Source organism: Pelobates fuscus, chromosome 1 (assembly GCF_036172605.1).
Source record: "Pelobates fuscus isolate aPelFus1 chromosome 1, aPelFus1.pri, whole genome shotgun sequence".
NCBI classification, from domain to species: Eukaryota; Metazoa; Chordata; class Amphibia; order Anura; family Pelobatidae; genus Pelobates; species Pelobates fuscus.
The window spans coordinates 311513711-311536810 of record NC_086317.1 but is presented as its reverse complement, the minus strand read 5'-3'; the positions used below and the strand labels follow the sequence as shown (position 1 = coordinate 311536810).

At 45.0% G+C, this 23100-nt stretch overlaps 1 protein-coding gene across 1 annotated transcript in view; it reads left to right on the top strand.

Annotated features, from left to right (window-relative positions):
* The first annotated feature begins 14159 nt into the window (after positions 1-14159).
* Positions 14160-23100, top strand: part of SEPTIN10 (septin 10) — a 61176-nt gene continuing 52235 nt past the window's right edge. Inside the window, exon 1 of the mRNA XM_063458699.1 lies at positions 14160-14252. Within this exon, the coding sequence (XP_063314769.1) occupies positions 14220-14252 (33 nt within the window). The 5' untranslated portion in view covers positions 14160-14219. The remainder of the gene's footprint in view (positions 14253-23100) is intronic.

The window sequence follows — 23100 nt, the reverse complement described above, 5'->3', positions numbered from 1 at the left end:
AATTTAGTCGAACGCGGTCAGCGGTGTAAGCTAAAGAATCTATGGAACTAAAATCGGCTGCACATATATACGAACACCGCTGACCCTTACCGTCACCGCCACTTCGACACTTCGGTAAAAGTCGAAGTACATTCGACAATTCGAACAGCCGGTTGCAATGTGCTAATTGCACGAACGGACCGTTCATGCATACGAAGGGGACGTTTTTCTGTAGGAAATTGGCCGACCGCACAGCCCAAATCTATGCAACTGTTTTGGGCAGGGAAATGTGCTTGCGGTCGGTCATAAAGGACTTCCACTTAACTTTTTATGTACTGGGGGGATTTGTCTGATTTTTGGTTATGTCTGTATTTAAAGTATGCTGATTCCGATTATGATGCATATTTTTAAAGTTATAGTATATGTATAAAAAGTGTATTTTTTCTGCCTGTGATAAATTACATTAACCCATTGTGTTCAGTAATTATATCACAGGCAGAGGGGAGGGATTGTATGTGTTTGTGCTGGGTGTGCCTTCTGTTTTACTGTACGTGATTGGTTACATGTTGTCCCTCCCTGTGGGATGTACCCTTGCATGGGGACTTGCCTAAAAGTCTGTGTGTGTTAATTAAAGGCAGATCATCTTGGACCTTCATGAAGTTTCGGCTCATGTTTGGGGATTGGAGAACTACACTCTGGGGATTGCTTTAATCACTATACTCCCCAGGGTATAATCACTAAGCTCTGCTAAGAGCTGGTTCTTGTTCCTGCTCTCTGGAATTGGAGAGGTTGACCGTGAGCGTGAGGACATCCAGTGTCAGTTAGGTACTTTTTTTATACAGTACTTTTCAAAATACACCTACGTTTCTATGAAAACTGAAGTTTTTGTTTTTTTGTGGCCCACATAAACTTAAACCTTGTTTTTTTGGCCCGTATTAGCCTTTGAGTTTGACATGCTTGGTGTAGGGGAACAGAGGCTCATCTACTGCGGTTTGCCTGCTCAGCCACGCTACATGCAGTGACCGGCAGGAGGGGAGCACAATACACAGCGGTCAACCGATCTGCTCAGTCACCCGGGCATCCCCCCAATAAGTGGTTTGTTTGCCCACCCCTTCTTCACAGTACACCAGTGCCCCCTCTCCGGCCATGCACAGAGAGTGGGTGCATGGCAGGCCACATTCCTAGGCTGGGCAAGTTGAAAACCCTTACACTGCCTCACCACAGCAGCACTGCAAATATTACTTATGGGCTTATTTCCATAATATTACATTGTGATTATTTTCCTTTAAAGCTATTTTGGCCTTCCTTTTTTTAATACCCCGTTGATTACTGACAATTAAAAATGTTGTGCATACCTCCCAAGTGTCCTTGTTCAGGAGGGACAGTCCCTATTTTGAGCACAAATCCATCTGTCCCTCTTTTCCATCCTAATGTACCTCTTTTCTAGAAGTTTCATATTGCCGGTGTGTCTGAGTGTATAACAGAGCTCCACAGCACTGTAATTTGCTTTTAAACTACAATAAATGTGTTTAGAAATCCATTTGTGTAATCAAGATATATTGTTTTAGTTATGAATTACATTTTAGTCACATACATTATTATTATTTAGGTAATTAGGTAATTCACCTAAAATTTATTAAAACAGCTCCCCCTGTGGCCACACAACCAATCACACACTTTGTTCATTTCAAATGTTGGGGGGGGGGTAGGGGTACTGCTGGGGGGGTAGGGGTGCTGTGGGGGGTAGGGGTACTGCGGGGGGTAGGGGTGCTGTGGGTGGTAGGGGTACTGCTGGGGGGGTAGGGGTAATGCTGTGGGGGTAGGGGTACTGCTGGGGGGTAGGGGTACTGCTGTGGGGGGTAGGGGTACTGTTGTAGGTGGTAGGGGTACTGCTGGGGGTAGGGGTACTGCTGAGGGGTAGGGGTACTGTGTGTGGGGGGGTAGGGGTACTGCTGTGGGGGTAGGGGTACTGCTGAGGGGTAGGGGTACTGTGTGTGGGGGTAGGGGTACTACTGGGGGGTAGGGGTGCTGTGGGGGTAGGGGACTGCTGGGGGGTAGGGGTACTGCTGTGGGGGTAGGGGTACTGCTGGGGGGTACGGGTACTGTGTGTGGGGGGTAGGGGTACTGCTGGGGGGTAGGGGTGTTGTGGGGGGGTAGGGGTACTGCTGGGGGGTATGGGTACTGCTGTGGGGGGTAGGGGTGCTGTGGGGGGTAGGGGTACTGCTGTGGGGGGTAGGGGTGCTGTGGCGGTAGGGGTACTGCTGGGGGTTAGGGGTACTGTGTGTGGGGGGTAGGGGTACTGCAGGGGGTAGAGGTTCTGGGGGTTAGGGGTACTGCTGTGGGGGGGTAGGGGTACTTCTGGGGGGGTAGGGGTGCTGTGTGTCAGTATCCCCCCTCCCTCCCTCCTTCTTACCTTTAATGAAGTGGGGGGGGAGGACACAGCCATCCCTGGTGGTCCGGTGGTGGTAAGCACTGCAGGGGGAGGGATCTGTGATGCAGCTCCCCTGTCCTCCCGTGCGATGCTGTGTGGAGCGTTGCCAAGGTAACGCTCGGCAATGCTCCACACAGCATTGTGCGGGAGAACAGGGGAGCTGCTTCACAGATCCCTCCCCCTGCCTCCCGACACGGAAGCAGAGTAGGCGCCTGCCGTTTCAGGCAGGCAGGTGCCTACTCTGCATTGATGGCAAACCTGTGGCCGCGTGCCCACAGAGAGGGCCCGGCGTGCCACCTGTGGCACGCGTGCCATAGGTTCACCATCACTGCCCTAGACCAATCGGCTGTTTTCATAAGGTCCTCCAGACGTGCACCTGCAGTCATCATCGAGGAGGCCGAGGCCCCCCAGACCGAATGGGCAACAAAGACCGCGGTATCAATACCCGCCTGGGTCAATAACCATTTCACCCAGCGTGATAATGTGGTGCTAGAGACCAGGCGGAAAGGAGGACGAAAGGATAAGAATAGCTGTGGGGATACAGCTGAACGGTGAAGTTTGGTGCGATTTTCGTATTCACGTAGGCAATCCACTGGGCACAATGCTGGAGAGGTAGGGAAACTCGGATAGGACACCGATTTGATAGAGGTCTTCGTCCATCGACTGATGTTGAACGTTACCCCGTCCGGGGTGTATGACCTGGCGTCGAAAGTCCAGAGCTCTGACATCCGAGACCCTCTTGCATGATACAAGGCAGAGCAGGCAAACCAACTTGGCAGACAGTTGTTTCAAGGAGAGTGCTGGGTTAGCGGGCCAGGATGAGATGAAGGACAACACAACGGAGACATCCCAGGTCGTGGAGTAACGAGGCCTGGGTGGTCGGGAGAATCGAGAGCTTTTGAGGAGTCGGCATACTAAGTGGTGTTGTCCCGCAGGGCATCCGTCAAAGCCTTGATGAATCGCAGAGATGGCCTACCGATAGAGATTGATAGTCCTGTAAGCCTTCCCCGCCTCAAAAAGGGAAGTCAGGAATTGCAGGACCATGGTTACAGGGGCCGAAACGGGATCTGCGTCCCTAGCCAGGCACCAGCCAGCCCAAGCTCGCCAAGCTGACCCATATGCCCGTCTAGTTCCGGGAGCCCATGCTTCCGCCAACAGGCGTCTAGTCGCGGCCGAAACTCCTTGGATCTCCCAGGGTCCCCGGAGATCCGCCAAGCCAGGAGTGGAAGGGAGCCGTCCAGCCGGAGTGGGTGACCTCGTCCCATCGGATCCAGCAGTAAGTCATAGAACGACGGCAGTAGTCGGGGATAGTCCATCGCCATCTCGAGTATTTGAGGGAACCATGACTGCGTTTCCCAGAAGGGGGTCACCATAACCAACTCTGCCCGGTGTCTGCGGGTCTGCAGGAGCGAGCGCGGGATCATGAAAAACGGGGGGAAAGCATATAGGGGGCCCCCGCTCCATTCTTGCAGGAAGGCGTCCACCGCCTCCGCTATCGGGTCTGGCCTCCAGCTGGAAAAGCGAGACAGTTGGGTGTTGAGTCGGGAAGCAAAGAGGTCGATAGTGAAGGGACCTCAAAGAGATGATAAACCCCCAGTCCACCTGAACGTTGTGTAGACCAGGTAAGTATTCCGCGTGGACCATCAGGTTCCGTTCTAGGCAGAATTCCCAAAAGTCTTTCACCAAGGTGGCCAACACTGCCGACTGCGTACCTCCCAGGGGGTTGACATACCTCACTGCTGAGATGTAGTCCATGCGGAGATGGATGCAAGTCAAGGCTCGGTCCTTCGCGAAGCTGCGGATGGCGAAGGAACCCGCTAGGAGTTCCAGCGCATTGATGTGTAGCCGGGACTCAGCTGCCAACCAACGGCCGCCCGTTGAAATTCCTTCGCAATGGGCCCCCCAGCCGTGGAGGCTTGCATCTGAGTCGATCTGAACTCTGGTAGGGAGCCGAAGATCTCTTTGCCATTCCATGCGGACAGGTGGATAATCCACCATCGCAGTTCGTCCTTCGTTTCGCTGTCCAGCGACACCAGGTCTGCGTAGGATGCACCGGCTCTCAGGTGTGCAATCTTCAGGCGTTGCCGTGCACGGTAGTGGAGCAGGCCCGGAATACCGCCTGTATCGATGAGGCCAGGAGGCCGATTAGCCGTGCAAGCTGTCGCAAGGTGAGCTGGGGTCGATTGAGGGCTCTGCGTAGCTCTTTGCGGATGGAACGGATCTTGGATTTTGGCAGGCTCAGAGTCGCCTCTCCCGAGTCCACAAGGAATCCTAGGAATTCCATGCGAGTGGTGGGGGTTAGGCATGACTTTTCCCAGTTGATAACGAAACCCAAGCGGGAAAGGAGGCTTATGGCCAGTCGGAGGTGGGTAAGGAGAGTGGAGCGATCTTGGGCTATGAGGAGGACGTCGTCTAGGTATACGATTAGACGAACTCCCCGACTGCGTAACCAGGCCATCACAGGATGTAGTAGCTTTGTGAAGCACCACGGTGCTGAGGAGAGGCCGAAAGGTAAACCGCCAAGTCTCGTGTTGCCAATGAAAGCGTAGGAAAGCGTAGGAGGCGTAGGAGGTACGCGTCCATGAAATCTAGCTTTACTAGCCAGTCTCCGTGAAGGAGAAGATCCCGTAACAGGTGAATACCTTCCATCTTGAAATGACGGTACCGGACTATGGCATTGAGGGGGCGCAGATTTATGACGGGTCTCAATTGACCTCCTTTCTTTTACACTAGGAAAATGGCCTCGGAAGCCTCTGGATCGCCACGGGCGTCCGCGAGATGGGAAGAAGGGGGGACGGGTGTTAGTCTCCTGGTACTGTGTTCGCTGTTGAAAGGAGCCTCGTCCCGTGCCACAGGATTGGAAATAATTACGGCCGGACAGACGGCTCCTGGATCTGCCGGCCCTGGTGGAGACCCGCCCCTGGAAAACTCGCCTCATGGAGGCTTGTGCATTATCCAGGACAGTAAATGCCCCAACAAAACACCCCAAATCTTTGATAAAGGAGTCGCCGAAGAGAAGACCTTGGGCGTCCTTACCGGCTTCTGTGAGGGCGAGATTGGCCAGTTTTGGTTCTATATTAAATAAGATGGCTTTACGCCGTTCAATCGAGAGGGAGGTGTTAACGCTCCTGGCAATACAGATTGCTCTCTGGACCCAACCACGTAGGTCTTCAGGGTCAACGATGCGGTTCTCCGCTCTGGCGTCTTCCGCCAAATCTTATAATTTTGCCAATGGCCCGAATATATCCAGGTGTTTATCCTGGCAGGATTTTAAGGCAGATTCAAGCCCCTTACGGGGGTTCCAGCCTAGTTTTGTAAGAAATTGAGTCATCTTGGGGTCTACCTCGGGAGGGTCGCAAACTTTATTAGGCACCACAGGCCTTGGACACTCCGCCCTCAATTTGTTGCGGGCCGCTTTGCTAAGTGGGCGTCGCACCCAATTCTCCAGATACGTAGCAACGTGGTCGGCCGGGAGCCACTTTGCAGATCTCGGATGGTGTAAGTCATCCGGGTTGAAGAGTGGAACGCCTTGATGGATCCACACAGGTGGACTCCGCAGTTGTGGAGTGCCTAGTCCCTGGCTCGACTCCGGACTTCTCTGCCTGAGCAAAGCCTGTATCAGCGGCATCCATCTCAGAGTCGCTGTCTGACTTAATCTTAGCCTCCTCACTTGACCCAATTTCTGAGTTGGAGTCGCTCTCTACCTGTGCTCTGGCACATTTCCATAGCCGCGCTCGTTCTGCCTGGTGCGGAAAGGCTCTTTTGCGTGGATGTGACATGCTTTCTGGGGCGACCGTAGGTACGACAGTCATGGTGTTTCTGGAGGCAGAGGGATGTTTAGACTTATGGGTAGCCTTCTTGGGTATTTCTCCCTGTGGGTCCACAGGAGGACGCGACAGAGGCATCGTGGAGCCAGAGTAGTGCTCGTCCAAAGGACATGGCAGGAGGGCCTGAGAAATGGTGTGGGAAAGGGTAGATGACATGGACCCCATGGCTGCCATAATGGCGTCTGTCACCGAGCGCTGTAGCGCTAAGAACTGCGCCCCATCAGAGTGGGTAGTTCTATCTGAGCGAGCGGGTGAATTACCCGAGGTGACAGGGGCTTCACCCCTACTGAGTGGGGTATCAGACTCCCCAGAGGGAGGGGAACCAGAAGTTAGTCTGGGTTTAGGTATGATATAACACAGCAGGTTGTTAGGGATAACAATAAATTAATCCCAATAAGCTGTCAAGAATAGTATGGGTTAGTCACCCAAACAGGTAGCAACAAAGCAAAAAACTATCTCACCAGGGCCCAGACCAGTGGCACACTCTGACAGAGGGTAGGGAAGAAGACAGGAAGTCAGAAAATGGCCGCCAGTAATCTCGCAAGATTCGCAGCAAAAAATTTGAACTTTGGTAGTAATAGAAGAAACCGAACGTTCGGCAGGTAAAAGAGACGAATTTGTGGGTACAATAGGTAAGTATAGGAAAAAACGTAAAAAATGGCGAATGGGCCGTTCGCGAAAATTAAGCGAATGCGGCAAACCACTGAATAGCCCTATCTGACGAATGGTGAGCGGTATGTGTGCGCTACGAATCAGCCGAATGGGCTTAATTCGTATGTGCACACAGACGAAAACCGGGGAAAAACGTGCGCAAAATGGCGTTGAGGGTTTCAAGGAAAAGAGAATTAGAAGGAATTAGAAGGTAAATGGAGGCAATAAGCAACAGAACATAACAGGGGAGGTCTGGACCCTGGAAACAGTAAGAAAATAACAAGTATGCAACAAGGAATTCTAATTAAAACAGAATAAGCAATAGATAAGGTGGTATAGAAACATAATACCAGTAATTAATAAAATTAAATAAAATAAATAAAATGAAGCTATATAGTACAATAGCAACTAGAATAATAAATATTAATAATAATAAAATCAATAAGGAATGATAGTATTAAACAAATGTCAATAGGAAATAATATGACAAAAGTTATATGTACTTATCTTTGTGTTGGAGCAGCAAATAAAGAGGGAAATGGAAGGGAAGTGCTGCCTATCATACTGGGACCTGAGCGGGGAGGGGCCTATGTTAATGTATGTTCATTATTTTTTCATTCTGTTTATATTCTTTGCTGCTATTTGTGGACGGTAAAGAAAGGGTTATGCAATATGAGCCTCCGTGTCTTGTTATAAAATCTTGTTTCTGATCTACTCTCTCCTCACCCTAGTTTAGATAGGAGTAACAGTAACAATGCTTTTTCATTTTGTTGGTCAGTTTAATTTTCCAGCTGTTAACATTCCTAATGTTGTAATGGCACACTTCACTGTCATTGTTCAGTTTAAAGTGAGGCATTTACGTTCCTTTTTGTCATCCATACACGTGTCTAGTCTATAGCCTATGCGTGAGCACTCTTGACACTGCATCAACTACACTCTTTTGACCAACGCTCTTTAGATGCTCATTCAAACGATCACTCAACATTTTTAACTCTCTGCGATGATGCCTGCTAAAACGGTGATGCCCATGCAAACGTAAATCACATTTGGTCAGTTTTAAAAGGAAAGAGTTAAAATTACCCCCTATTCTTAACCCCTTAAGGACACATGACATGTGTGACATGTCATGATTCCCTTTTATTCCAGAAGTTTGGTCCTTAAGGGGTTAAACACATTATATAGATATTGCAAAAAAAGTTACATCTTTCCTTTTTTTTTTTTTTTTACTGTTTACACTGTCTTCCATTTTTACATCCAACAGGGGCACTATAGTATTAGGAATACATACAAGTTTGTATTCCTAAAGCTATAGTCAGAGGCGAAACTAGAAACACCAGACCCTCCATGTGTCCCATTCCCCTCCAGCCCCTCCTTGTGTCTCATTATTATAGAGATTACCCATTAGCCCTTCTCAGACCCCCAGCCCCTCCATGTGACTCATCTCACATTAGGCCCACCATTTGTTTAATTTCTCCCTTCATTTGTCTCTCCCACCCTCCCCAGGTGTCTCTCTCACTCCCAGCCCCTCCATGGGACTCACCTCACTAGCACCTCCATGTGTCTCTCTCAACCCCCAATGTGTCTCTCCCACATCCCCAATCTCCTCCTGTACCTGCTCACCTCATTGTTGCGTGGCGGAGCATTTTCTTGTGTACCAGGCCTTAGAACTAAACTACCCTGGAGTGCAGATGACTGGTGATATATGACTGGTGACTGGATATGTTTTGAAACATTTAGAAGACCTGTTTTTTTGTTATTTTTTTTTTTTTGGGGGGGGGGGGAGGGTGGTATGACTGTGCAATCCATGCTATTTATATTTTTGTGAGGATGGTTTGAAGTCAGAAAAAATAGATGAGGCAGCAGGTCAGTATGCTTGTGACTTAAATAGCATCAGTGCTGATGTGCTTGGCTGTAAATGGGGAGTTTCATCCTGGCATGCCGCCATGATAACAATCTGCCTATACATTAAAAGACATTAAAAGACCACTAAATGCACCTGGACTACCTCATCTAAATACCCTTTATATTGCAATTGAGGTGAAGCCTCTGATCCAACTATCGTCTAGGGCACTATAACATTAGGAATGCAGGTTTGTATTCCTAGTACTATAGTGCTACAAAGTTTGTGCGGCAGATCTGATTTTAAAAGATTCACCTGTAACAAAGCTAATAAACTGATCCGTTCTATCTATATGGACTGTATAACAAGCTGTGCAAGTGTTACAACCTCTAAATTAACCCTTTTTGGAACCAGTAGTATCCTTTTTGTCCCCTATAGCATAATTAGGTGCTAATAGGTGTTTGAGGTTTTGATTTTTCCTATAAATAAGCTTAGGATGTTCTGGTAAGGAAGTATTCAATATGGGGTCCTGTAAAAGAATGGGCTAGTGTTTCTGTAAACCCCTCTTTATTCTCCAGTGATCTGAATTATATTGAGTTTTAAAAGCAAAACCAAAAGACTGGATGATTTAGTATTAGGCTTATCCATGGCTCGAGTCCTGCAGGAACGCATGGTAACAGCGTTCCTGCACTTTTTCCAAAGCAGAAACGCCATTCCTGTTACCAGTCCTGCAGGACCTGCCCTCTTACCTGCACACAGGGGCCAGCACACTCTGTGTTTCCTCTCCAGCAGCAGCTCACATTCGCGAGACCCGCAGCTGTCAGAGCGTTGCCATGGGTTACTGTGGCAACGCTCCGCACAGCACGCAGGAGAGTCTCGCGAGAGGTAGACAGACCTGGAGAGGGAACACAGAGGATGCTGAGCCCCTTGTACAGCGGCTGGCTCCTTCCACCGGACCACAAGGCGATCTCCCCCCTTCTGACAAGGTAAGAAGCAGGGAGGGGGGAATAAAATAAAAATATACACACATAAATTTTAAAAAAAAATGCTTCCCCCCCATAAAAACAAAAACACACAGACACACACACATCATCCAGCACGCACACACACACACACACACACCATCCAGCACACACACACACACATACACATCATCCAGCACACACATCATCCAGCACACACACACACACACACACACACACACACTTCATCCAACACACACACATATCATCCATCCAACACACACACACACACACACTTCATCCAACACACACACACACACACAATCTGCACTTACTACAAACACACTACATTCATTATACACACTCTGCACTCATTACAAACACACTACATTCACTATACACACTCTGCACTCATTACAAACACACTACATTCACTATACACACTCTGCACTCATTACAAACATACTACATTCACTATACACACACATCATCCAGCACACACACACACACATCACCCAGCGCACACACACACACACACACTGCATTCATTATACACAATCTGCACTCACCACAAACACACTACATTCACTATACACACTCTGCACTCATTACAAACATACTACATTCACTATACACACACACACACACATCATCCAGCACACACACACACACATCATCCAGCACACACACACACACTTCATCCAGCACACACACACACACAAGCACACACTTCATCCAGCTCACACACACACATCATCCAGCACACACTTCATCCAACACACACACACATCATCCAGCACACACACACACATCACCCAGCACACACACACTGCATTCATTATACACAATCGGCACTCACTACAAACACACTACATGCATTATACACACTCTGCACTGATTACAAATACACTACATTCACTATACACACTCTGCACTCACTACACACACTACATTCACTATGCACACTACAATCATTATACACACTCTGCACTCACTACAAACACACTACATTCACTACACACTCTGCATTCATTATACACACTCTGCACTCACTACAAACACACTACATTTACTATACACACACTGCATTCATACACACACTGCATTCATACACACACTGCATTCACTATACACACTCTGCATTTATTATACATACTCTGCACTCACCACAAACACACTACATTCACTACACACACTGCATTCATTATACACACTCTGCACTCACTACAAACACACTACATTCACTGCACACACTGCATTCATTATAAACACTCTGCACTCACTACAAACACTACATTCACTATACACACTCTGCACTCACTACACATACTACATTCACTATACACACTCTGCACTCACTACACACACTACAGTCACTATACACACTCTGCATTCATTATACACACTCTGCACTCACCACAAACACACTACATTCATTACACACACTGCATTCATTATACACACTCTGCACTCACTACAAACACTACATTCATTATACACACTCTGCACTCACTACACACACTACATTCACTATACACCCTGCATTCATTATACACACTCTGCACTCACTACGAACACACTACATTCACTACACACACTTAATTTATTATACACACTCTGCACTCACTACAAACACACTACATTCACTATACACACTCTGCACTCACTGCAAACACACTACATTCATTTTACACACTGCACTCACTACACACACTGCATTCATTATACACACTCTGCACTCACTACAAACACAGTACATTCATTATACACAATACACTCACTACACACACTGCATTCATTGTACACACTCTGCACTCACTACACACACTACATTCACTATACACACTCTGCATTCATTATACACACTCTGCACTCACTACAAACACACTACATTTACTACACACTCTGCATTCATTATACACACTCTGCACTCACTACACACACTACATTCACTATACACACTGCATTTATTATACACACTCTGCACTCACTACGAACACACTACATTCACTACACACACTTCATTTATTATACACACTCTGCACTTACTACAAACACACTACATTCACTATACACACTCTGCACTCACTGCAAACACACTACATTCACTTTACACACTGCATTCATTATACACACTCTGCACTCACTACAAACACAGTACATTCATTATACACTCTGCACTCACTACAAACACACTACATTCAATATACACACTGCACTCACTATATTCACAATACACACTCTACATTCATTATACACACTCTGCACTCACTACAAACATAGTACACACACTGCATTCATTATACACACTCGGCACTCATTACACACACACTACATTCACTATACACACTCTGCACTCATTACAAACACACTACATTCAGTATACACACTGCACTCACTACACACACTACATTAATTATACACACTCTGTACACACTACAAACACACTACATTCATTATGCACACTCTGTGCTCACTACAAACACACTACATTCACTACAAACACACTACATTCATTATACACACTCTGCACTCACTACAAACACACTACATTCATTATACACACTGCACTCACTACACACACTGCATTCATTATACACAATTTGCACTTACTACAAACACTACATTCATTATACACACTCTGCACTCACTACAAACACAGTACATTTATTATACACACTACACTCACTACAAACACACTACATTCATTACACACACCCTGCACTGCGCTATATGCACAGGAGTGTAAAATTATTATTTTTTTTAGTGGGGGGGGGGGGTATTAATCGGTGAGTTCCCACACTTTTTTCCCCAGGACTTGACCCCTGGGCTTATCGATCAAAAAATATTCCTGTCTGTTTGTGTGGTGAATCTGATTTCTCTCTCTAAAGTATTATTTTTGTATCCCTTCTTCAATAATTTGTTTTTAATATGAGATAGTTGTGACTGAAAATCGTAAAGATGTGAGCAATTGAATCTTACACGTGCAAATTGCCCCTTCGTAATTCCACTTAGCCACGGTCGATGGTGAACATTTCCGAGTTAGGTCAAGAAAGTTAATTTCATTTTGGTTCCACACTGGTGTGAACGTCAAGTTATATATTTCTGATTAAGATAATTAACAAAACGCTGAAAAATAGAAAAAGACCCTTTCCAAATAATAATAACGTCATCTATATACCTCCGCCAGAGCACCAGTTTTTCCCTCCAGTCATGACAAGACCAAACAAATAAGTCTTCCCATCACCTCATATAGGTGTTGGCATAACTGGGGGCAAACTTGGTGCCCATGTTAGTGCCCATGAACTGTAAATAAAAATTTCCATTAAAGAAAAAATAGTTGTGTTCTAAAATAAATTTATCTGAGCACAAAATAAAATATTTTACACTTCGAGGTAAACCTATCTTACTTCCGGTTACACTTATGGCCATAAGACCAACAGCCGTGTTAAACGAAGGAAGATTATACCCACGGAACAGATGATCCAGGCAAGGAGAAGTCCAATAGGAAGAAAGAAGACGCCCACTGGACCATCAATGAACTCAGTGATTAGCCCTATTTAAGGAGACTTGAGGGTGGGGGTTGTTAGGCTGCTTTTTTGTGTGGCATTTAATCATTCTGTGATTTGTTTTTACTGTATGGTCCCTGAGGAAGTCCTAATTTTAAGGACAACGCGTAGGACCGACCATATACTAATTTATTTTAAATCATTTTTATGCTGTACCAAATAAAAGCTGCTTTTTTCAACTGACCACCCAAAGTCTTGTATCTTAGTGATGAACGCCCAGAGAAGTGGACAACAGCCTTATTACGCTACTTTCTTGTGAATGCATCTTATTATAGCGCACATAATCAGGGGTTTTCTCTGACACTGGACATCCTCATGCAGAGTCAAACACTGTGCAACGCCAAGAAAGCGCCTCTAGTGGCTGTCTGGTAGACAGCCGTAGGGTAGTCTTAGTACTAGAATGTAAACATAGCAGTTTCTCAAACACTGCAATGATTTACATCGCAGAATTAAAGGGGACATGGAGGGAGATTGCACCCACACAACTTCAGTGAGATGAAGTGTTTTGGGTGCCTATATTGTCCCTATAACAGAGCTAGCTGTGCAGGTATCTTATAATTTCAGTAATTTTCTAGGTCATTACTTTAACTTTCCTGTATAATATTACTTACATCCTTAAATTGGGATAGTGTGTGTCATTTTACAGTATTTATCTGGTCTGCTTTAAATAGGGATATGGTTAGACAGAGACTTGCTCTCCTTCTCTTTATTCTATGACATTATTTGTCGTTAGGCAGTTGTGGTGTTATTTGTAGGTAAGCAGCTGTGTCCTGCGAATTCCACGTGTATTTATGAAGATTTATCCAGCTGCTCCCCCTGCTCCAGGAGGAGTCCCCTGGCCGTATTGCTATGTGGTGAGGCGGGGCTGTGTGTCTGGCTGTGCTGGGGGCGGACTCCGGCTGCCGGGCAGTGTTCAGGGCGGGATTGGGTGGCTGGGTTCTATGACTGGCTCTACTAGTTATGGACGCTTCTTCTGAGCTCTCCCGGCATTTGGTGAGTAACCGTTTGTGTTAGTGTGTTCACTGTGTGTGCCATCCTGGGTGTGAGTGGACACTGTGTGTCATCCTGAGTATGAGTATACACTGTGAGTACTATACTAAGTGTGAGTATATACTGTGGGTCATCCTGAGTATGAGTATACACTGTGTGTACTGTACTAAGTGTGAGTATACAATGTGTGTGCAGTTCTGAGTGTGAATGTACCGTGTGTGCTGACAGTGTGCCGAGTGTGTTAGATTGAGACAAACAGGGGAGCAAAGTGTTGAAAGTTAGTGACAAACTAATGAAGTGTGAGACTGGCCTTGAGTGGACACTCAGGGGGCAGGCTGGCATGCTGGGGCACAATAAGTGTACAGAGAGGCGGGACACTGTCACACCCAGGGCACAGGATGGAATGCTTTACAGCACAAAGGGAAACAGAATGTCAGGAATTACTCGAAGAGGGAAGTGAATCCCGAGCACTCTGAGTAGGACTCCACGCGTGGCAGGACTGGCTCACCATGTGGGTCATATAGTGCCGAGACTGGAGTGCTAATTAATGCGGGGGGAGGTGGGGGAGCAGGGGGTGGTGGTGAGACATTCAGGACTAGGTTGACAATCTATAACATTTTACTTATGAATGTAACGTGCAGGACAGGCCTGTATTCAAATGTTTCCTGTCCTGCTGGGTTGGAACAACACACACTGTGCTTGTGTAGGGATTGGCATAGTGGCAGGAGAAGGATGTGCCCAGGAGCTGTACACACTGTGTAGTAGGGAGGAAGTGGCACAGCGGCAGGAGAGAGAGTTGCCCAGGAGACATACACACTGTGAAGTAGGGGTTAATTGGCACAGTTTTAGGAGAAGGCTATGTCCAGTACGTGGAACAGCATTCGAAGAGGAAAGTGCCCATGAGCTATACACTCTGTGAAGTTGGGGGTAACCATAAGTGGCACAGTGTTAGGAGAGGGCTGTGCCTGACAGTGAGTAAATGGCACAATAAAAGGAGTGGAATGTCTCCATGCAATGTATAAACTGTGCTGTAGGGGAGGAAGTGGCACGGTTTTAGGAGAGCGATATTCCTGTCACATAGCAGAAGTTACAATGTGACATCCAGTATTGAATGATTAGCAGCAGTTGTGATAGCCTACATTAGAGTGTCTTTCAATGGAATTGTGATGCTTAGGAATCGCTTATTTAAAAGGATATACACAATTTGTTTGGTAAAATAATACCAGAGAGGATACAATAAAAAAGATATATAGTATAATGGACAGTGACATAGTCACTCTTAGTAATACACTTGAGTAGTATGATAGTAACTTCTAGGAGAGGCTATAATGTGACATTCAGGGTTAGAGCTCCAATGGAATATATGAAGTAGCATTAACATTAGTTGCTCACAGTGCATTCCGACACTGTATTCTGAGGCCCATGTATCTGTTACAGAAATGTTTCTTATTTCCTGATACAGAATAATGCATTGTCTGCAATGAGCTTTTAATGCCTCAACCAGTGAGACTCAAGCCATATAAAAGACAGTCACACCCAGCATGTACTTTGCAGACAGTGTCCACTCTGTGCTCCCTAGCCTTGGGCCTTTCCTTTTTTCCATTCATTGTGTTTTTCTATGTGTGTTGCAGCCCAATTTGTACATAGCAAAGCACTTACATAACTGGCAAGTAAAAAAAAAATAGGTTGTAGAATGGTGACTGTTCAGTTTAATGTTTTCTTTCTTCAAAAATGAAACGCTGAACTAACCCTGTACCAATCCTTCTTTAATCAAAACCATGTATAATTGTTTTTACAGTCAATTTGAGTTGTTTATATTCAGTTTTTTGTATGTTTTGCGAGAATTGACAATTTTGGTTTTGTATGTAGTATTCATTTACAATTATAGAAATAAATGTCTTTGGCCTTCCTTTTTTTCCCAACAAAATCATGTTACTGAATGATTTTGTTTGAACATGCTGTTTAAATAAATGAATAAAGAAAGCCAAGTTTTGAAGGTTGTAGAGGAAAAGTTCACAGTAATTTGGGATCATAACACCAATGGCTTTCTATACGACTGGGAAAAAAACATTGTTATGAAACATTTTTATTTGCCACAATAATCCATATTTATGTTTCATGGTTGCATGTTCAAAGCAATGGAGTTTTTTTGTAATTCCCAAATAATAATTTCTAATAGTATTTATTTTGCACTATTCTTTTCTTCTGTGACTGTTAAAGTTTTGTAAAGGAGGAGACTATATTTAAAAGAAGAAAAACTACCCCAACAAGAGGATATAGTCTTAAATTAGAGAGACAAAGGTTTAAAAATAATATCAGGAAGTATTACTTTACTGAGAGGATAGTGGCTGCATGGAATAACCTTCCAGCTGAAGTGGTAGAGGTTAACACAGTAAAGGAGTTTAAGCATGCGTGGGATAGGAATAAGGCTATCCTAACTATAAGATAAGGCCAGGGACTAATGAAAGTATTTAGAAAACTGGGCAGACTAGATGGGCCGAATGGTTCTTATCTGCCGTCACATTCTATGTTTCTATGTTTCTCAGGTTTTTTTTTTTGCTAAAGTGAGAATTCAAAGTGAATTTCACATTTCATGCCAGCTTATCTGATATGAAAGCATAGCTGACTTTGAGAGTGTTTCCACAGTACAGTGTCAGTACAGTACAGTACAGTGTCAGTACACAGTACGGTGTCAGTAATACACTATTTATTAAAGGTGATTTTACTGACCTTTTCTCCCAAACTGCTCCGGTCTGGCCGTGACTTGACTCTACCTGGTCCCGAATATTGGGCTGATATCATCAATTTTAATGAAAGCATTGGGAGGGTCTTGTGTATATGCTGCAAAACGCTGCACCATTTAGCATTTCCTCATAGAGATGCCTTGGAACTATGCCATCCTATGAGCAACGTTTAGTGTCTCCACGCAGTGAGTACAACCGAACATAAATTGGATAATTGGTGGAAAAGGTGTATGTACCATTATATTTATGTAAATTAAATCTACTTAATTATAAACACATGTGTTTACTTACTAAATGTCTGGTTGTCCTTTGTTTACGCAATCAGATCCTACCATGTTCAAAGGAACTTTGCATGCTTTCCCCATTTATTGCTGCAATAAACAATGCCATTGTAATTTGTAACATCAGTGGCATTTAGCTTAATTTCCATACATTTCCATACAGATTGTGGGAAGTTTGTTGTCAGTTGTTTTCAGTGCAAAGAATACCATCAGCACAATGGAATTTATATTTAAAACAGTGACGCACAAACTCTGATCAGCCACAACATTTAAAACCACTAACTGTGAAGTGAATAATATTTATTATAGTGTTACAATGACACCTGTCTAGGAGTCTGATATATTAGACAGCAAGTGATCAGTCAGTTCATTAATTTTTCTGTGTTGGAAGCAGGAGAAACGGGCAAGCTAAAAGACCTGAGTGACTTTAATACGGGCCAAATAGTGATGGTTAGAAAAACTGCAAGTCCTGTGGGGTGTTCCTAGCATGCAGTGGTTGGTACCTACCAAAAGTGGTGCATGGAAGTACAACCTGTGAACCGGCACCAGGGTCATGGGTGCCCAAGGCTCATTGATGCACATGGGGAGTGAAGGCTAGCCCGTCTGGTCCCATCACACAAAAGACAACAGCCCAAATTGCTAAAAAAATAAATAAAAATAAATAAATAAACTTAACGCTGGCCTTGAAAGAAAGGCATCAGAAGACACAGTGCATCTTAGTTTGCTGTGTATGTGACTGCGTAGCTGCACACTGGTCAAAGTGCCCATAATGACCCCTGTCCACTGCTGTAAACTCCTTTAATGGGGATGTGAGCATCAGAACTGGACCATGGAGCAATGGAAGAAGGTTGCCTGTTCTGATGATTCACATTTTCTTTAAGGTCGAGTGGATCGCTGGGTAAGAGATGGCATGGCAGCATGATGCTCTATGGGAAGAAGGCAGGTGGGTGGAGGCAGTGTTATGCTCTGGGAAATGTTCTGCTGGGAAACCTTGGGTCCTGGCATTCATGTGGATGCTACTCTGACATGTATTACCTACCTAGAGTTTGCTGCAGACCACGTACAGCCCTTAATGGCAATGGTGTTCCCTGGTGACAGTTCATCAGGATAATGCACCCTGCCACTCTGCACAAATTGTGATAGAATGGTTTGAGGAACAGGACTAAGAGTTCAAGGTTTTGCTTTAGCATCTAAATTCCCAAAATCTCAATTTGATCTCAGCATCTGTGGGATATTCTGGAACAACAAATCTGACACATGGAGGCCCCACCTCACATTTTACACAACTTAAAGGCTCTGCTACTAATGTATTGGTGCAGGACACACTCAGAGATCTTGTGAAGTCCATGCCTCGAACCATCAGAGCTGTTTTGGGAGCACTAGGGGGACCTTTACGATATTAGGCAGGTGGTTTTAATGTTGTGACTGATCAGTGTATCTTAGTCTTGTATTCATTACATTTAAAGGGACACCATAAGCACCAGAACCACTGCAGTATAATTTAGTTGTTCTGGTGCAAAGAGACACTGAATGCAGAATGATTTCCTTCAGCCTGTATAATTACAGATTTTTGTTAAAGGATCACTATAGTGTCAGGAAAAATAAGCGGTTTTCCTGACACTATAGTGCCCCCACCCTCAGGGTCCCCCTCCCGTGACGTTAACCCCTTCAGCAGCTTACCTTACTCCAGCGTCAGGCTCCCTCGTCTGAGGTCAGCGTAGCCAAATGCCAGAAGACAGCCACTAGAGGCTGCATTAACCCCAAATGTAAACATAGCAGTTTCTCTGAAACTGCTATGTTTGCATCTGAAGGGTTAAAACCTGAGGGACCTGGCACCCAGACCACTTCATTGAGCTGAAGTGGTCTGGTTGACTATAGTGTCCCTTTAAATACAAAAATAAAAAACAACAACAGTAGTAAACTTGATATGCCCCACAAGAGGCAAGGAAATCAGGTGGTAAATGTAAAAAGGCCTTTTTAGTTTAAAACAGATATTCAAAATAATGTCCAACACTTTTCTTCCCCTCAGGGACCAAATAATAAAATAGTTAAGTGCAAAGAGAGCCATAACCCACTCTGCTAAGTCCCCCTTTAAATCTCCATTTTCTTCAACCAGTTGGTCCACCTGGGGGTCTATGCACCTCCTTCCTTTGGATTGGTAGCTGGTTTATTTAGCTGATCTTCATCTGCTGCAATCTTCGCAGCTTTTGTTTCAATGGGAGTGCTGTTCATCATTACATTCCTCCTCCCAAAGTTAAGTGTGCATTCCATGTGTTTGCGTATGCGTTCCAATCAATGGTACCTGCTTTCCATATGTGTTCTACCTTAATGGTGGTTCAGGGGAGCATAAAAACGATAACATTCTAAAAAACAAAAAAGAGGGATCAGCAATGAGCCTTACAATAACACTGCACATGTATGTATTTATGGGATGTACGCTCATTGAGCAGGGCCCTCCACCTCTCTGTTCCTGTACGTCCAGTTATCTGATTACAATTACATGAATCACATGTCTGTTAGTCCACCCATTGTACAGCGCTACAGAATCTGATGGCGCTATATAAATAATAAAATAATAATGGGCAAGTTGCGAAAAAATGTTTGGTCCATGTAGTAATATTTATAATGACCTATAAATGCAATTTATAGTAAAGAAAATGTATAATATATGTAAATGCAAGTGAAAATAAAACTAAATAAGAATACAAATAAAAATGGAATGAAAACAGTAAAAAAAAACAAAAAAACGAGGAACATTTTTCTGCTTTTAGCTCTGTTTGTGTTTAGAATGTCTCAGTCTTGAGACACAGAAAGTATGAAATATATGTATTAGTTTCATTTCTAGCCGCTTTCGTTGTGAAGTGGAGTTTGAGTTGGTTATTTAAAATGTGGACTTTAAAAGGCCCCAGGCAGGTAAATAAAGGACTGTTTTAATGATGAGAATGAGAAATACATTTTACTGCTAGTCTCGCTGAAATTTTTCAGTGCAAGCTGTATGCTGCATGCTTTTTTGTTTTTTCCCCGCCATGTGATTAGTGTATGTAAACAGTGCTCTCAAAGTAAATCATAGTTTCCAGAACTATTGCTGCAAATCAAAACAAACCAACGTGCATTCCTTTCGTGACTTAGGCTTTTCCTCCCCAGCTCCTTTGAGTTCTTTTTTTTGTAATGCTTTCTCTTTAAAGTGAACCTGTTATGAAAAAAACAAAACAAAAAAACTTGAAATTTCTCCCATATACATTGATTACACTATATATTATAAAAATACATGGTGTGTATTCAATGTGAAATATAAAAATCTGTTAATTTTCCCTCCGTTCTAGTGCCGTTTTGTGAGTTTTATTCCAATATAAGGTCAAAATAGCCAAACTGCAAAATTAGTTTGAAATTCACTTTGAATTCTCACTTTAGTGAATAACTCTGATGAGGAAAACTACCCCAGGTTAATATTTTGAGGCATATTTGTCCACCTTTGATCTTCTTGTCTCTAGTATATAAAGTACAAACTCCTTTTGAAAACAATAACTGCTTTGTATGTCGAAATAATAAACTCCCAGTTAATTTATATAACATATAGCTGTGTTTACCATGCCTATTCCTTGCTGAGCAGCCATATAAGTCAGAGAGCAATATGTCTAGATGGTGGAGGAACATTGGCATCAGATTGCTTGATCCATCTGGCAATTGGAGGAAATCTAAGGGAAAAGGTGGTGATGAAATGATGACACAGGATTTTACAGCAACAGGAAAAAAGAATTTGCTATGTCAGGTATTCTTACAGTGTAGAGCAATCCAGGGGTATTGTGCAGTATCTTGCTGGGAAAACGGCTCAAAATAGTGTTTTCAGCAACAGCAACAAAAAATATCTATTCCTTCTATAGGGACAATACGCATAGGTTACATTGCTAGAAGGCTCACTGCCCCTCTATAGATCAACCATTGGACTGCTCTTCTCCCTCTGATGAATGAATAGTATATTCTTTTAAAATATTGCGTACGGCATGTGCATGTTTGGAAAGGCCCTGGCATTGGGATAAAATAAGAGCTCCAACTATGTGTATACGTTTTGGCAGCTTGGGAGAATGCTGCACACAGCTCCTTCCATAAAACTGTAAATTGGACTGTTAAAGAAACAATATTTCTTTAGAACATATACATGTATTCCTAACGTTATTGTGCTCTCCTCCCTATTTGGGTTTGAGAGCCCTCATAATGTAATAAAATAAAAAGGAAAAAAAGATTTTAGTTACTTTTTTTCCAGCGCAGAGACTCCCACAAAGTTAATTATATGGCTTCTTGTATAATCCGATGCTTCTCATAGGAAAGTACCGGGGACAAGATGCACAAACTCAGTGAGCGCCGCGCTTGTCCAATCTAATGTTTCCCATAGAGAAGCATTGACTCTAATTCTTCCATATGATCAGCATTTGATGATGTTTTATCAAATGGAACAGATAAAATATATAGTCTCTAAAAGACTATATAACTAGTGTTACGGGCGGGGCCTGACCAGCATGGAAGGCAGACGTGCTACTGCAGAGCTCCTCAGACAATAGGGCGATTTCTGTAGTTTCTGGCTCTAAATAACTCAAACCTGGCAACCCAAATAGGTGTACCTGACCCACAAAGGGGAACTAACCGGACACTGAGGTTTGCAACTAATCTGAGGCCGGCTGGCCGACTGACTTCTGACATGAGGCCTGGCGCTCGTAGAGCGGGAGAGGCGGCCGATCTCCCGGTCCGGCGCCACAAGATTACGGTGCTTAACAAACAGGAGCCCCGTTACTCCCCCCCCTGGACCGTCGGGGGTGATCGCGGTCCACATCAGGAAGGCAAACTGAGACCAGAGAGGGTGCAGTGGGGGACTGCACTGAAAAGCACACAACACGACACGGCTACAAGCATGGCGGATGCCACGCGTCCCCCTAAGCCTACAGACCCACAGCATGGGACCCTACAGAGATTGGATGCAATCTTCGATGATTTCTGGCGCAAGCTGGAGGCCAGACTGCAACTGCTTACCTCATCACAGACAAGCGAGCGACACATGAGCAACCAGCACAGTGCTACCAAAATGGCCGCCATACCGCAACTGAAGCGGAGCAGCTTGGGCCTACCACCACCAGAGCGGAGGGAAGCCTGTGAAACCAGGACGAGAACCAAGCCAGCAGCGCCCACCGAGAGAGCGTTTGAAACTGCAGTCCTGACTGCCCGACACCTTTCTGGGCTGGGAGCCCACCAGGAGTTCACTCCAAGCCGTCCATACACCCGTGGGGACACCCGGGACAGGGAGAACCCGCGGGCCCCCGAGCCAACCACCAAGATTGGGAGGCTCCATGGACACAAGGCGAGGGCTCTCACTAAGCCGGAGGGGCAGGAATCTGGGACGCAGAGGAAACACCCGTACGGAATGGCGAACCCGCCAAAACTCAACATACCCGCCTGTATCCAGCGGCCATTGCACACAGACCCTGATTGGGAGAAACAACACCAACCTGTGGACATTACCTCTGGGCGACTCAGACAAGGCCACTTTGGGGGCCAACACCATACCAGCCGCTGGCGTGGGCTGAGGGATGCACTGAGACTCTTAAGCTAACTCTGGCTAGAGTACTGGGAAGCACACCTTCCGACTAGTTATATTTTCTTAGATTCTATCGCAGCCTATAATCCTGTCTCCTCGCTAGGCAACATCCCCCTGAGATAAGTTAAATTGTACAGACCTAGCCTGACTTAATATACACCGGCCTATTTGTAGCATAAATACCACGTTAGGTCTGATATGCCATGAACCCAACCTGTTTTCACTAAGGGTCTCCCCCCCAC